This window comes from Cololabis saira, chromosome 16, assembly GCF_033807715.1.
Source record: "Cololabis saira isolate AMF1-May2022 chromosome 16, fColSai1.1, whole genome shotgun sequence".
NCBI lineage: Eukaryota > Metazoa > Chordata > Actinopteri > Beloniformes > Belonidae > Cololabis > Cololabis saira.
The window spans coordinates 18,833,670-18,850,615 of NC_084602.1; the positions used below are offsets into that span (position 1 = coordinate 18,833,670).

Below are 16,946 nucleotides of genomic sequence, written 5' to 3' on the forward strand. Positions count from 1 at the left end.
TTAAAAAAGTATATAATTTACAGTTAGGATACCACTCAGCACTGACAAGCACATCAAAGATTGTGTTGTATTTCATTACCTGAATCACTGGGTGGGTTAAAGAAAAGCTTTTTTTATTTCTCAAACACAAGAAAGCGGCTTCAAGCTGTTTTTAGAGAGACACTAATGAGATCTCTCCTCCAAACTGTCACTCTACCTTAAAGGAGATGGTTCAGTTTGTTTGATGTGAGGTTATACAGGGTACTTATCAATTATCACTCTATTTTCTGCAGTGGATTATAGTTTGAACACTGGATTTAGGAGAATGGTGCAGAAACTCAAGTGTCCTGTGGTTTTTGCCGAAATGTATATTAGCCATCTCAACAAAAGACTGTTATTTTACTGTAAGTGTATGTAACATTTAGTTTATTGGTGCATGTGGCTTCAGAAAGTCTTTCCTGTGGATCGGGACAGCTTCAAGCCAGGGCACGAAGTAAGAATATTGTAGATGTAGTACAAACTTAGTGATTTAAACTGCTTAAATCATCCACCAAAGACTATTTTACTTTTTATTTTTGAAGAGGGATATGTCCTGTCTTGTTTTATAAAATACCATCAGTTGAAGCCACATGTTATTTGTATTTATATAAAGTCAAAGTTGATTACTAATAAATCTAGTCTTTTTTCGTAAACCAACTTAGAGTTTGGCATCCACATGCAGTCACCACTGTTTGCTCTCTCTCCGCTTCAGCTGACTTAATTGAAGTATGAGTAGAAAGTGATGTTTAATTTCAGTATGGCAGAATAAAGCCCAAAGTGTTTGGTTAGTTTTTGTTAAATTATTATGTTTGTTTTTTTTGTCAGTGATTGCCTCTGTATAGATACTCTCTTTAAGAGGGTGTCAGACTGGCTGACAGTAATGCCTTTTGTCAAGGTGTAAATTGTGGACTTGCTGGATCCATACTCTCTTCATGAAGTGCCTTGGAAACCTGGCAATTCACCTGCTAAATTCAGTTACCTACTTGTTTATGTATGTTTTTAGAAAACTGCATGCAAATCAATGTTTAACTGTTATGTCTACATTTCCTGAGCAAAAGTTTCGCTTTGTTTTGAAACTTGTTTGAAGCCTTTGGGCTAAATTAATTATGCGGCAGCACATGCCTATTGCTCCCCCACATTGTTTGGAAATGTGGGATTAAAGTGTGACATGAAAGGTCTGTTGAAGTGTGTGAGAGCATGTTCTCAGAGACTTGAAAACGGCTGTTCCTTACAAGTATATTGATTGATAAAAACAGTACTGACAGAAAGTTGTAAACGTACAGACTTGCTGTTCTTCGCCCCTGGTATTGCTCCTTTGCTCCCTCGTTCTGTGAACTCCTCAACTCTGCGTGAACTGGGAGTGTTGAACATCGGAGTAGGTGAGGGAGGCTGAGGCAGAGGGAGAGAGATGGATGGGAAAGCTTGATTGAGCTACTCTTTCAAGTGTGGATTTATTCAACTGATCCTGTCCTATTACGCACACCCACACATATACAGGTACACGTTTCCCAAGACACGCCTGCACATACGCACTGAATAAAAGGCTCAGCTCATCCCTTGATTCTTTTGTTAAGGCCCTCAAACCGGACCTGCACTTTAGGTAACCTCCACTCAGAGAGCAGCAGCGTTCACATAAATACTGAATGGCTCAGTTCACTTCCCTTTCCTGTCCCTTAAAAGGCCGAGTAGCAAATAAATAATTGTCCAGTTTCCAGGTATCACTGTATGACTGACAGAACATTTTTCCACTTTTGGAAGAAGTGAAAATCTTAATAGCTATATTATGTGAAGTTATGTGAAGCTCAAGTCCAACACCCCCCGAGTTACCGCCGTATGTTTATAATGACCCGCTGGTAAAATGTGTTTTCCAATCAAAGCCCGGATGGCAAACACCAAAACTTCTCTTTTGTATTATAAATATTTGCCTGTCAACAGTAAAAGGTGCCACATTCATACAACGTATGTCCTTTTAAAGCTGCCGTTTGGCTTTAGAGCTGCTTCTATAATCTCCATTTAAAAAGGCTAACTCTCTTCTAAATGGTTGGCACATTAGGTACATTTCATGTTTACTTTAAAGCAGGTCATTGGACTTTGTCACCTGAAAAAAAGGGTCTGTTGTGACATCAATGATGTTGTCAAAATGTCACCAAACACAATGTATTTAATGGAGAAAGGAGGGAAGTTGGAGAAGGTGACATTTATTTAGCTGCCTTCTTTTCCATTTGTGCCATCTTCCTAAATTAAATACACCCTTTATCTTCAGTGATGAAACTTAATCTAAAGCTATGTCCTGAAATGTAAAGTTAGTGTTGGCTTTGTCATCTACGCTATGGCCTGCATGAACTATTATGTTGTCAGTCTACATAACAGCACAGGAGTGTAGTGGCAAATCTATTATACGCGTTTTCTCTGTAAAACGAGCATCCATGTTTGTTGGCTCCTTGTCTCTTTTTTGTCTGCCAGACTGAGTGTCAATCGGCATGGTTAAAGGTTTTTGGGCTCCAGACAATAGACTTCAGAGCGGCCTGGTGAACTCATGGTTTGGTGCAGAAGGTGACGTTTATGTCAGACAGACCTTGCACACGTGGAAGCCGTGACTTGGCCGTTACGCTTGAAATGTTCCCCAAACCACAGCACCATATCCTTTTGTGCAGTTATTTTTCCGATTATTTTATTGCTGTGTTTTCCTCTTCTCCTAAAATATCTTAGAAGATGGTGATTAGAATCATACTTTCCAGAGCTACGTTTGATTTATTTCAGACATTGCAGTCACTCGTGGTTTATTCTGAGCAGCATTTGTTTGCTTTTAATGTCTTAACACTTCCACACAGAATAGGAAATATTTTAAAGGCTAGCAGCACACAGAAAATGCGGGGACACTTTGGCCCTGGAGAGCAGAGTTCATGTTTCTCTGAATGAAAGTGAACGTGCTCGCAGCACAGGCAGACAGTGGCCTCGAGCGCTGCTCTCCATTTGTGGAGTTGTGGAAACCATCCTCCCTTCTGACTCCAGAGTACCACAGTCTCTCGTGCTCTCCACCTCCCCACACACTCCCATCCATCCTTCTATCACACTTTTGAGGTTCTATTTTTCACTCAGCTAATGTAGTGCACAAATAATGGAAATTGAGAGATGAATTCTTCATTCACTTTCCTTTTACATTTTATGAATGTCTTGAAAATGTACAGCAAAGGTAAGATTCATATTTTTCCTTCTATGTTCTTAATCCCATCTTTAAGTTTCCTGATGCATCTGTCTTTCCTACTCTTTCTCCTTTCCCTTCTCTGTAATGGACCACCTTTGAGAGAAAACATAAAGTAGATGGTGTTTTTGTCAAAGGCAGACAGATGGACCTTAATGGATGCCAAGCTTGGCTATCTGCGGGGTGTTGTGTCTGTACTCACTAGTATGCATCCATCTTGGCAAAGTGCACTATGGAAGCCCCATCAGAAACACTCGGCCTGGAAAAGCAGAGGGGAACAAGCAAAGCTTGATTTAAACTGTAGAAGTCTGTTTTCGGGAGCATTGTACTGACTTAAGAATCAATAAACACCTCTCTTTGTTTATTTTTTCTTCCTCTCTGGAGCTCTTGCTCCCTCTTTCTCTATCGTTGTCTCTACGTAAGCAGTGTATGACAAATGAGTACAAAACACCATCTGGCTGCACCCATCCATGTGTGCCTCTCCAATTAATGATGTTTATTGTCTGTTGAGTCTACCTATCACTACTATTTTCATCTTATTTACTCTTAATCTACTACCCCCTCCTTGTGTCCTCTGTTATGCATGATATCCATCTATAAGCATGAGCAGCTCACAGAGTTGCACCAATCTGCTTGGGAGATCCATATCCATGAATGTCCCAAACTGTAGAATTCATGGTCATAAAGTGGTTTATGAAGAGCAAAAAAGGAGAGGTGCAGATTTTGTCTTTCCCAGATGTCACAGTTTACTCCCAGTTCATCTTGTTTTAAAGGGAGGGATTTCATGGAAGTTTGGTGTGCTTGTAAAGGCACAGAGGATATACTCTGTGAGGCAGTTTGTGGGCTTATACACCTTGCAGGCGGATTGTAGGTAGTTGGTGTTACTCAACCTGGCAGCCTTACTTTCCCTGAAGGCTGTTATTACCTTCATCAGCCTAATGAAGGAGCTGGACTGGATGATGTTAACCTCCTGATCCCCGCCTCCCTGGAAACCACAGTTACAACATTCTGGAATGCAGCGCCCGCTGCCCCCATTATACATGCGTATGCGTTGAGAGAACGGTGAGCCCATCCTACCTGCACGTCGACATCACTTCTCCCACATGAATGTTAATCATCTTTTTAATTAGCTTCCCTGACTTGGTGAACTCTACTTGATACAGGACTGCATCATTGGACTCCTCCTTCACTGCTGTTAGGTTTTGTTTTTTTTTTCTTTTTGATTTGCCCCTATAGGTTATGTAGTCTTTTTAACTGCTATTCCAAATCAAGTAGTGCATAATCTGGCCTGGAGGCAGTTTGACTTTTGACTTTTTTGGAGTTGTTCCCTCCTGTGTTTCACTTTTATCTATCCTCTTTTGCTCTCTTTGCTCATTTATTTATCCCATTCCATTTGTCAGCAAATATAGTTGAGACAATTACTTTGCAGACACTTTGAGACCTTGTAACCAGGAGAGCAGTTGAGAGAAAGTGAGATACAAATCACCTCTGATTATTGTTCTAGATGTGACAAGTGAATAATATAAACTGACCAACCAGTCGTTTTTCACAGGAAAGAGACTTATTTTTTCTTTTTTTCTTCTTTTTTTAATTTGACACTTGCCAATAATGATCACCCCTGTGTGCCATTTGAATGGTTGGTGTGAGATGTGGACTGAAATCGTCTTGTCAGCTTTACTCAAGCATACACACTGATATTATTCGTTTTTTTCTTTTTTTTTTCTTTGTTGTTCCTTTTTTTCCCCTCTCTACTTGTGTCAGTCTTTTTTTTCTTAGTATCTTGTCCATCTCTCGCTGGTTTCTTTTCTCTCGTTCACTGGTGAATGTCTTGTCCCATCAATCTTCTGCTCTCTTGTGTTCCTCCATCTGCAGTGGCCTCAAGGCCACCTCATCCTGTTAACAACACACAGGTTACGAACTACTGAAGAGGTTTGAGATGTCTGTCTCTGCTGTTCCAGTCACACACAAAATTGAGGATAAATTTTACAGTAGAGATGTGTATAAGTGTGAGTAAGTGCAGAGCAGAGAAAGATATCTCAATCCTCTTGCTCTATCACATTGAGTTTCTATTGAGCTTCTGCTTTGTGTGGTGAAAAACCTGGCCTGCTCCTACCCCAATGGACATCTCTCCTCACTTCGACATCTCTATTTGTTATTTTTTTCACCTTTCTGGATCTCCTGGGATGCAGAAAGGTGACTCTGACCTATAGAAAGTATATACCCATCCAGGACAGCCTGCCTTGTCCGGTCCTCCTTCTCCTCTTCAATTTATTTGCTCATCACTGCATGATTTTCCAGCACTGTGCCTATATACACATTACATTTTTATAAGATCCAAGTCATTCTGACATCATGTCGTAGAGATGTTTACCTTACTCATGCAGAGGTTTTATTGATGTTTTGCATCAACGGTGCCTTGACAGATGAGTAAAGTCTGCTTGGAATAAATCTGAGACAATATTTTGAAACCATCTCAGACTACTTGTTTGTTCTGTACCGTAATTGGATTGTCTGCTTTCCTCAAGCCGTAACAGCCCAGGCAAACAGACCAGAATCTATTTTAGCCAAACAAAGCATGTTAGGTGTGAAAATGGCTTTAAATAAACAAGAGTTTCTTCCATGTGCATCTAGCCACAGGCACACCTATAGTAAGCTGCTTGCATGCACACAAGGACATAAGAAATAGAAGTGTGGCTGTGTGACTTTGAATTTGTCTCCCGCCGGTTTCCTCATTTTCAGATTAGTCACTAAGCCAACCCAAGGAAACGGCAAAAATCCAATTTAGGAAGATGATTTTGGCCCATTTGTGCCAAACTGCTTGTTAGATTTTCTTCCTCACTTAAGTTGCTTGCCCTATCCTTTCATCTTCCATAAACTCTGTTAGGGAAAGTTGGAAAAAACAAACATATTGTACGTATGTACAATAAACAAAGATGAATGTATCTTAATTCATATGGTATCAGTAATGAAATGGTTAACAAAGAAATACTAGTATAAAGTTCTTAAACATACTTTGGGGAGGTTTGGTGGTGAGTTACTCATTGTTTGTGATGAATCTTGGGTGAACTTAGAGTAGCTAAGTTAACCCAATCATAGCCAGCCACGGCTCACCCTCCCTCCCTCTTCTCCCACTTGTCTGCACTCACTGTTCTCCTGTCTCAGTCATGCTTGAACACAATTACCGTTTGTAACATACATCACCGGTAATTATGTGACCCACCTGCATGAAACTACATAATTTTGAAGAACCTTTTTTTTTTTTGTTCTGGTCATAAACAGCCCTCTCCCTCTTTTAGTGTCTGGATCATGCAATCCAACAACTCTGTTCATATTCCACGTCACGCATACATTGTGTACAACTATTTAGTTGTTGAGGACAAGGAGTTATACTGTGCTTGAACATGGAAGAGAACACTCGTACTATCCAAACAAATTTGATCATAGTAGCCGGTCATGCCTCGGGACAGTACAAATTGCCTAACTTGAGTGCATTATTATAATCTGCGGTCTTGAACCCAACCGCATACCCGTTATACTACTCTAACATGTTGTCTTGCGTGCTTCTTGTCCTAATAGTGTTACTAATCTAATTCATTAAATTCCTACATTTAAAAAAAGTGAACAAAAAGGTGTGTGCTATGTGTGTTTGGTGATGGCATACGTGAAAGAAAAAGAGTAACTTGGGACTGAATTTTCTATTTTGGATGGTAAACAAAAATATGTGCATCCCACCTTAGTGTTCCTATCCAGGCATTGTGTGGGAAATCTTGCTTGTTTTGGAGAGGTGAAGATGACAAATGAGAAGAGTTTGTGTGTAGCTTGTGGATTTAGTTATTTTCTTTGACATTACTGCTGTCTCCCTGCTCATTTCCAGTCCTGAACATCCAATCACAGACATTTTTGTCAACCTGAAGCTAATTCAAAATGTTGAACGGGCTGAAACTGCCAACTTGGCCTTCAGGTCCTGACAGTCTTGCACACCAAAAAGACAAGGACAGCAGATGTTCACAGTCAGTCCTGACATTCTCAACAGCCAATTGTTGGCTTGGTGTATAAGGGCCCTGAGGGAGTTAGTCCTGTTACTTCTTCTGTCTTGTTCATTTAAGACAGCCACATTCCCCAGCGTAGGTGTATTCTGTACACACAAGCCCTCTGCACTACTTGCAAAATTTCCGTACTGAATTGAACTGTCCTTTTAATTTTATTCACACACGCACTTCTGCACTTGAGCCTCTAACCACTCCGGTCCCTAGCATCATTGTAAAATAGCCTCCTATGTTAATCCACCTGGTTGTGTGTTGCTCTTTTGGGAGGGTTTTGAGTCTTCTAATACACCACACAGGAAAAAGAGGACTGGTAATAAGACAAGCTGAGAGGCCGGGACAGTTTTAATCTGCCCTAGTCCCTCCAGTGACGAAGAGAGGAACCCTGCAGGCCCCTCTCCAATCTCTGCCTCTCTTTGAAGGTTCTCTTAATCCCTTTATAGAAAGGCATGGAAATACAGAAGTGTGCATACTCCTGTGTTGATTGGGAAAGAGTCTTGGTTAGGACTCCTGCTCTCTGAAGGCTCAGTGCTGATCAAACCTTGAGTTCATTGTCTATGCTACTTTGTCTCTTTGTCTTTCCAGCATTCTAGTCTTAGGCGTTGCCCCCTCTGCACTAATTTCTGAACTTGCAGAGGGGCCTTTGGCTACTATGGCCAAGCTTCAACATCCGTTTGGTAGAGGCACACAGACACAAACACACATACACACTGCTTTCATCTCTGTCTCTCCATAGACAGTGTGTCCCAATGTTTAGGAAGGAAAATAGGATTGTGTGGAGCTCAGCGTTTAGAGAGCCCAAAGGCTGCCCATCACATTCACTTCCTACAGTCTGTTTTGCCTCACTTTGCCAGCCATTGCTCAAGTCTTTTCAAACTTCATTCTTTCAGTTCCACCAGCCAGCTCATGAACTGATGGCTTGTTTTGTTTTTTCCATGGTGTCTTGAATCTGCCATGTTTCATTCACTTTTTTGGTCTGTTTTGTTAGTCTTATTCAGCCACATGGTGGAAAGGATTATACAAGTTCCAAGTTTTTTTGTTTTTTCTGTCTCTTGGCAGTGAAGGTATTGAACATCTGTTATATTAATATAACAAAAGAGAACATAAACAATATAGACTACTGAAAGGCATATTATCCTTCTTGAAAACGTAAGAAAAGTCCATGACATTTTTTTGAAAAATAATCGTATTTATTTCTCTTTTTTCATATAAACCTTGTCGAGTTGCATGGAACCATAGAGACTTGGGGGACTTCGCTTCCACTAGCAGGAGTTCCGGGTAGATTTTTTTTGGTGGGGCCAGATCGGTGACGCGAGTCTCCATTACCCAAGTTCTTCTTAGCTTGGTCGCTATCATCTTGGTGTATGTTTTTAAAAAAGCAAACAAAAACACCAGTACCTCCCTTGTTTATGTGTTTCTCCTTCTCTTTTTTCTCTTTTGCTGGATTCTTCTTTTTGTCTCATTTTATGCTGCTGGCTGTTTGTGAACAGCAACAAATGTGCTTTATCTCCCCCTTGTGGTCAGCAGTATAATTTGTTCAGTCAACAGTTCTTGTCTGGCACTACGAACACTGAATTTTCATAAAATTTAAAGTGTAATATTTCAAACACTGCCAAACATTTTAAAATGCTGGTACAATGTTAAACCACAAAGCGAGTTCAATAACTCACGACATGCCGGCTGAACAGGCTGAGGAGACAGTCGGCCCTATTAGAGGTTCCTGTCTGGTGGTTTTACCCTGAACTTCCACTAGTAGTAACCTGCCTAAAGAGTCTGTTCAGACATGGTATTGTTTTGCTTCTTAGGTGATCCCTTCATGAAAGCATAGCTCTGTGTGTACTAACGTGTGACTGGACGTGTGATTCAGTTACATCCATAGACTGAAAAGAACTAGACAAACCCCTGTGACTTCACTTATAGGTTTTTCTGAAATCGTTTTTAGCTCTGGATATAACTTTAACTAACATTTTATTCTATTTATCTTGATCAAATCTGTAAATTCAGGAATTGCTTTGTTTCATATTGGCCAGAGTTGTATGAATTTGTAGTACAAGAAAACCTAGTGGTGGTTGCTGGTATGGATTCACGTCAGTTTAGTCATTGGTCTTCAAATGCAGCCTGGAAATTGTTGTGGATCACACCGCTAAAAACAATGTGATCACAAGCTTCCAAGACTATTTTGCATGTGGCCTGAGCACTCAATTCTCAATATCAAGTGCAGTCCAAATCGGACTACCTGGGATGCTTGTTGGCATTAGGTATGAACAGTCCCAAAAATAGTTCCTGGTCTCCACACATGCGCATGTATAAAAAGATTTGAATTCACATCTTCAGATCTCCATTTCAAGAGAAACCTCCAGTGATCGGCTCTGATTCAGGATCTTGGTATCGGGTGCAAATCCCCAAGCAATATTTAAAGCTCTCAAATCATCCCAGGTTAAATCCCTTCAAGGTATTCCCTGTTTGATTGGATGGCATGAAAAGATGGCAGAGACAGAACAATACGCTGTCTGGCAGCGTGGCTGGAGAAGGAATAAAAGGAGAGTTGGGGAGAGGGAGGAAAGTGGAAAGAGCAGTGGAATACCGGAGGATGGATACGGTAGATCTTGTGACTCTTGTGAGCCAAATGGTTATTGTCAGAGGAGGGAGAGCATGAGAACAAGGAATGTTATTGTTTGGAAGGAAGCAGATGATGATGATGATGATGATGAAAGGAAGTAAGGAAGAAAAAATTGACAAGTTTCTTGGGCTGTATAGCGTGTTGGGATAGTGAGACGCTTTTATTCACCTTTTTTTTCCCCTCATAAGCCGGTACAGATGAACAAAAAAAATTACCCAAATCGATCTAAATTGTATTGTTAAATATGTATTTATGTTACGTTACTGTTACATTGCTTGCAGTATCAGTGCACGTTCTATGAATAAATCAAAATACTTAAAATGTACCTTTACTGTCTTTACTAGTGGAGAAGCTTTGAAAGGAAGGGAAGGTTGTTTTTTTTTTTTTTTTTTTCGCAGATCCCGAAAATGCAGTAAGCAGTTAGAAAAACATATTTTACTTCATTCTCTTTCCCCCCTCTCCCTTCTCTTGTTGGTAGCTCTGTGTATAGGTCTGTCAGCAGATATTGATGGTGCTAGCACAAAGCACCAAGGCTGGTCTCTTCACTCTTCTCTAGTGCAATAAAAGACTGTTATAAGCCCCATAGATCCAGGACCTACTGCCAGTTCCAAGGCTCAGACTTTGCCACCCATACAGTGCCCCTTTTTATAACTCTAGAGAAACAGAGGGAGGGAACACTGCTCTACCAGTTAAATTAGTAGTTTTCTGCACTATACCGAGCACCTACCAGTGTTTCGCTCGACAGAATATAGGCAGCACTTTTAATCTGAGGCCTTGACACTTGTGAGTTCTGTTATGATGCAGAAATAGAGGTATTAACAGAAGAGTTAGTTCCTCACTTTGTAATCTGCCACGTTCTTCTGTACCTCAGTAAGCGGTGTGATTGGCAGTAATGGGGCGGAGCAGTCGTGGCACGTTTGTAATAATCTGACTGGAGTCAGGTTCTTTTCTATGCTAATGAGCTAGTGTGTTGGTGGTTTAGCATGACTAATGGCCCACACCGCTAACAGAGCTGTCTGGGAGTAAAGAAGGGAGCAAACGAGAAATAGGCTTTTACAAGGATGTTGCAAAGGTATAAGACAGCAAGGGAAGAGAGTTGCAGGAGATTGCGCTGTTAGTCTCCGGGGAAAAGGGAAATACAGTTGAGGCCCGATTCCCTTGGCAGATATGTTCACAAAAGCTGAGGAGAAAGGCAGGAAAAGGAAAATTGCCTTTGAAAGTGCAGTAGTGAGAGCAGACATAAAGCACTTGCTCCTGCACATACTTTAAATGTAATATTTATGGAAGGGAATGGGAAAACTGACAGTTTTGTATAGCTTTTTTTTTTTTTTTTTTTACTTAAGTGGAGCTATACATGGATCTGTCATTGACAAGTGAAAAATATGTAATTTGTTTTGAGCTTTTGTGTATATATCAACATACTTGAGAAGGAAAGGGTGTGTATTGTTTTTTCATGTTGTTTTTTAGCAGAGGTTTGATTGTTTCAAGTAAAACATGGGAATCTCATTGCTTGCATGTTTTTTTTTGTTTTGTTTTTTTTTACTTATTTCTGCAATCCAGATTTCAAGTTTGCTTTAGTTAACTTGAAATGATTAAACTTCTTGTCAGTTATTTATTTAGTGTGGAGATGCATAAAAGCTTGCCGAAGTGCTCATTCCCTCATTTTCTGTTACCCTCCACTTCTGGAGAGTGTGGAATTGTTGATAAGTCTTCTTGGCAGCTTGGCGGGAGTAATCATTTCCCTCCAGATGTTAGAGTTTGGGAAGGGAACCAAAAGGGAGTGGAGACAGGGAGGGGAACAGGGTGAAAAAACAGCTGCCGCCACTACCAGTTACACCCCTGTACATGAAGTCATCTACTCCTCCCTCACCGCAGTTTCCCATATCACCTCCTCTTCTCCATTCTGCTGAATCCCCCACCCCCTCATTCTCAGTTCTACACATACAGACTCTGAGGATCCCAAGAGGCAGCCAGGGCAGGCTGTGTTTACTGCTGAGGTAATTGGAGTAGTTTGGAGAGAGTCTGACCCTAGCCCTGCTAAGGCCTAAGGTGTGCGTGCATCTGTGTGTGTGTGTGTGTGTGTGTGTGTGTGTGTGTGTGTGCTCTCACACGCGTGCATACGCCTGTTTGTAATGACTGGCAGTGAGGCCAGAGAAAGAAAGTAGGCCTTAGCCAGTGTCAGCCCACCAGGGAGCCAACAAATTGGCTTTCACTATTCTGTCTGTCTTTTCTTGTCTTATATTCTCCAGCATTCCCTCTTTTCTTCCTTCATATATATCCATATTTTTATGTATCCATCCCTCCAGCAGCTCAAAGATGATCTTTCACACTTTCTCTTCTTCTTTCTCTTCAGTATGTTGTTTCCGCTTGGCCTCTTAGGTTCCTCCTCTTTCTGCATCCCTCTTTGCTCCTCATTTTGTTTCTGTGAGCTGAGCAGACAGTGATTCTTCCCAGATATGAGCAAAAACTCCCCCTCAACTGCAGCCATAGACATGAGCAAATTCATCCAACTCAGTCCCAGGCGCCTGTTGTGTTTATCTGGGCTTGAGCGGCATGGGAAAAACCTGAACTTTGGGTGTCAGAGAGTTTTGGGTCCAGACAGGTACTCTTTTTGTCTGTTATTGCCATTATTGTCAAATGTACTTGTAGCATAAACCATTGAATGCAAGCCCTATTGTCTGAAGTACTTATTAGCTTTAGTTTGTTAATCTGAAATACTCACACATTCTTGAATCAGAATGGAGAGCCATGACAGTGATTTCCACCTGCATCAGGTGATGTCATTGCATGGTTGTCAGGTAGGCAGTGGGACACGGCTCACCTACTTTTGCTCATCACACTCTCTCATCTCCATTCTCCTCTATCCTCCTTTTCCGTCTTTCCCTCATCCCTCTGTCTTGCTTGTCCCCGCTAGCTTTTACCGCTCTGCTGATTTCACAAATAGGCCTCATTGATTGAATCTGATTCTTGTGGATAGAGCAGCTTTATTGAGTGGCTTATTCATTGATGGACAGCAACGTGAGTGTGTATGTTTGTTGCACATGTGCATGTGTGAGTGTTAAGAATAAGAAAAAACTTCCTTCCCTCATTTCTCTCATTCTGTAATCCAACAGCTATTCCTCTCTGGGGTATTCAGGCCCCAGATCATTACAGACACACATGCAGCAAGCTCACACATGCTCACTAGCTTTGCAATGGCCTTCTCTGAATGAATGTTTTATTATGGGATGTGCATGCTGACCGAGGAGTCTGCTAATTGTGATGACACCTTGAGCAGGGCAATATTAAACTGTTAACTACTCTCTCTGGCACTGTTCATCATTCATTTAAGCTGTGCTTCTATGGTAGGAAGCAGGCCCTGTATACCAGGGGCTAAATCATTAAAGTCAATCCAGCTTCTCCAGCAGTGTCAGCAGCATCATCTTTTGGTTTCTTCTGATCATAAAGCTCCTGTCTGCGGTTGTTTTGAATCTGCCATCTTCATTGTTGCAGAGCCAAAACCACAGTGCTAATACTGCCATCACTTCCCAAACTGCCCAGACGGCACAAACGACTACAACAGAGGCAAATAAGCAAATGTTGCAGGGGGGAAATTGTATTTTAAAGCAGAAAAATGGGCTCATTTAAGATGTAAACTAGAAATGATCTGTCAGAGTTTGGGTGTTTTAGCTAACAAACTGTTTTAATGAGTGGATGGAGCCGTATATACCTGCAGCCCCTTCAGTGAGGACACGCACACTAAACACACAACAGCTCACACTTTATTATCACAGCAACATCAGTGATTTTCCCCTCTTGTTGCCCTCTATTTTGTGTATCTCTGCTCTCAACAGGCAGCATGCCACCACTGCAGAGTTGGATGGATGGTAGCAAAACTCTTCCCTTGTGCCCATTTAACCCCCACAACACTGCATATCTATCACAATACATCACACATAAACACACACAAGCAGCTCAAACATTCAACCTGCATGCATTCGTCTTCATCTGTTACTGAGCAGCTGCCCAGATCTTCCCTTCTAGATTCTTGGATCAAAATATTTTACTCTTATTTGTTGCAAAAGTATGTCACCGATATTAGATTTTTAGCACACATTCCTAAAATGCAGTGTTTAACAGATAATTCTAAATATTAGCAATTAATTTCAGTAATGGTTAGGTGTGACTAGGATTGGATGTTTACTAGTGTTTCGAATAAATACGACTTCAGCAGTATGAATATTGTTTTTGTGGCTTTCCAGCGACAATAGCAAAGATAAATGCTTTGCTCATTATAGTTACAGTGAACGTAAACACTTCCAAAAGGCCTAAATGTACACATCCCTCTGTGCTTTGGTCTTCTCGGTTGGTCAGACCCATTTTAAAGGACAGGACAAGCGGATTTTGACTCATGCGAGTTGTTAGTAAGTTTTAGGAGAGATGCTGATTTAAAAGAAAAAAAAAGTGAGCATGCTAATTATTGTGTAAAATGATTTACTGCTTATGATAAATGATTTTGGCTCTCTGTTGAAGAGGGTTTAATGACCTGTTTTAGGCATGTCTGCCATTGATCTGTGACATGGTCAGTCATGTGCTCCTGCATGTCAAGTGGCACTTTCCTCACCTCCAAAGCTCATGATTACTCAACAAAAGGATGTTTAATATCTACACTTGTTGTGTGATATCTTAAAATTATCATTTAAAATAATAATTTAATCATTTTGATAATGATGTGTTTAGCTTGGGTTTGACTAATTGTTGATTCAGCATTTAATTAATATTAAGTAATGGTATGTAAAGCCATTAAAGTCTGGTGCAAATCCACAAACTCCTTTCTTTAAAATTGCAAGACAGGGGATTAGCCTTCGCTGACGGCTGCTCGCTCTGAGCCCTTTTAGATTTAGCTCTATGATGCGATCAGCTAGTTTTGATTACCAGAAAATCTGTAAATCTTGTATGTTAAGTCACAAGGTTTTTTAATACCAGACTTTAGATCTTTCTTTGTTGTGAAGTGGTATGGTTTAAAAACGAAATGAAGGGCTGTTCTTGTGATTCAAAAGTTTCCTATTAACAAAAACGGAGACAAGGCACAGTGGAGGTAGCAGAGCGGGGAGAGTTTCCTTGCTTCATTAATTGGCAGCGCCGTGATACTCTAAGCCGTGCACACGGCTGAGTAAAGTGACTGGTCTGAAGACGCCACCTCATATTTAGCCGAGGGAGACCAGCTTCTGTCACTTTTTGCTCATTCTGCTCTTTCATTTCCTCTCTGCGGCTCTCTTGAAGACGATTCACATGGGAGGGCTGATTGGTGGTCACTAAAAAAGCTGCTCTAAAGAGCCAATCTGATGATGAGCGCTGCATTGTCTGATCGAGTGAAGCCCGTTAAATGGCAACCCTCTCGCACATAAAACTGTGCGTGTCTGTGCCATTTCCCTCAATTCCATGTATTATGTATTCATGTACTAGGGATATAAATGCTTCCCAACATCTAAAATCAGCATGTAGGGGCATGTGACCTACATGAGTCTTAAACTCACCAGACATGAATCTGTTGCACCTTGTATGTTTTTTTCTTTTCAGAGTATTTGTATTTGTGAACTGAAATATACGGCAAAAATCATCACAGCTTTAATTTATATTAGATAAAGCTGCAAAATCAATAGTCCTCTTAAAGTTCACCTGAGGTCAGCAGAACTTCACATGCTCGACATTGCACCCTTCACTTTGGAAAATAATTCACAAAAGGCCCCGCTTAAATTATGATGTACTACCTGGAAAATCACAGGGGCTTTTGTGTTGTCATGGTTATTGAGTGTTCGGTACCTCCAGGGGAAATGGAGTTTGGGTGTGGAGAGGGAGAAGCAAAAAGGAAAGGGAGGAGTGGATGGGTGCGAGTGGGAGGGGGGGTGCTATCTTAATTGCTTTCCGTGAATAATTTCGGTCCCCTAATTTGGCAATAATGACAGTGGCTGCTACTTTCGTATTTATTTATCCAAACATTAATTGACAGGACTGACATTAGCTAGGACGGTTATTGCGCATTTGATTGCACACAAGGGTGCAAAGAAAATTGCAGTAATTATCATTCTGATATGGATTATGAATATACGTTCTCACACTTAATTTCTCTGTCAGCATTTTGGAAACAACAAGACACTCTAGCATGACAGCACTTAAACCTATTTCCAATTTTGTTACACTAAACCCAATTTAAATGGTCCTTGTGAACACACGAGATGTCACGTTCAATTGATTTAGCTTTACCTTTAACATTTTAACTCTCCGGTGGGTCATGTGAACTAGTTGAAATCATTCCAGTTGATCATTTTCCACCAGACCGTAAAGGTGCCTTTGCTTGTAAATTTGTGTGGGTGTATGTGATGTTGTGTGCTGCTGTTAAAGCTTATCAAAATCTCTGCTTTTCTTAGGCGGAGGGTGAAGACAATTTAAAGAAGATGCAGCTGATGGAGTTGGCTATATTAAATGGGACATACAGAGACAACAATGTCAAAACACGTAAGTGAACTGCAGTTAAAACACACCGCGACACATCCAGGATTGACACATCCCCTTTGTTTTGCAGCGCACATGCCTAATATTTTCATTGCATACATCACACCTAATTATATCAAAAAGATACACCAGTGTTTCCCCCATAATGTGATATTTCGGCTGGTCCATTCAGGTACATTTGGTACATTTACAGCTGCCCAAAAAATATTGTCAGAACCCTTTCAGCAGCTTTTGCTTCAAGAAACAAAAACATGCAGAAACAAATGCAGTAGTGTTTTGGATAACCTGTTACTGTTCTCTGTGTGAGAAAGTCCCTCTCTGCCTTCTTCCGTTTCAAGCACAGAGAGGGAGACACCATGTTGGTGCATTACTGTAATGATTGTAATATGGGAACACTCCAAATTTAGCTGCAGCTAATTTGGCCAACATGTGGCAACTGAGTACTCGACCCTAGTCTGCTCACGGAGTGGAAAGTAAACAAGGAGCAGCACGACAGCTGACAAGGACATGAATGCGAGTGAGGTATTAATAGGCAAAAAGTATGTCACAAAGTAATAATATACCTCCACCT

General features: G+C 40.9%; 1 protein-coding gene across 6 annotated transcripts in view; it reads left to right on the plus strand.

The window, feature by feature from the left end:
- Positions 1–16,946, plus strand: part of qkia (QKI, KH domain containing, RNA binding a) — a 79,141-nt gene that overhangs the window by 50,443 nt on the left and 11,752 nt on the right. For all 6 annotated transcript variants that reach the window (XM_061743468.1, XM_061743472.1, XM_061743473.1 and 3 more), the window contains exon 5: positions 16,291–16,378. In XM_061743468.1, the coding sequence (XP_061599452.1) occupies positions 16,291–16,378 (88 nt within the window). The remainder of the gene's footprint in view (positions 1–16,290; positions 16,379–16,946) is intronic.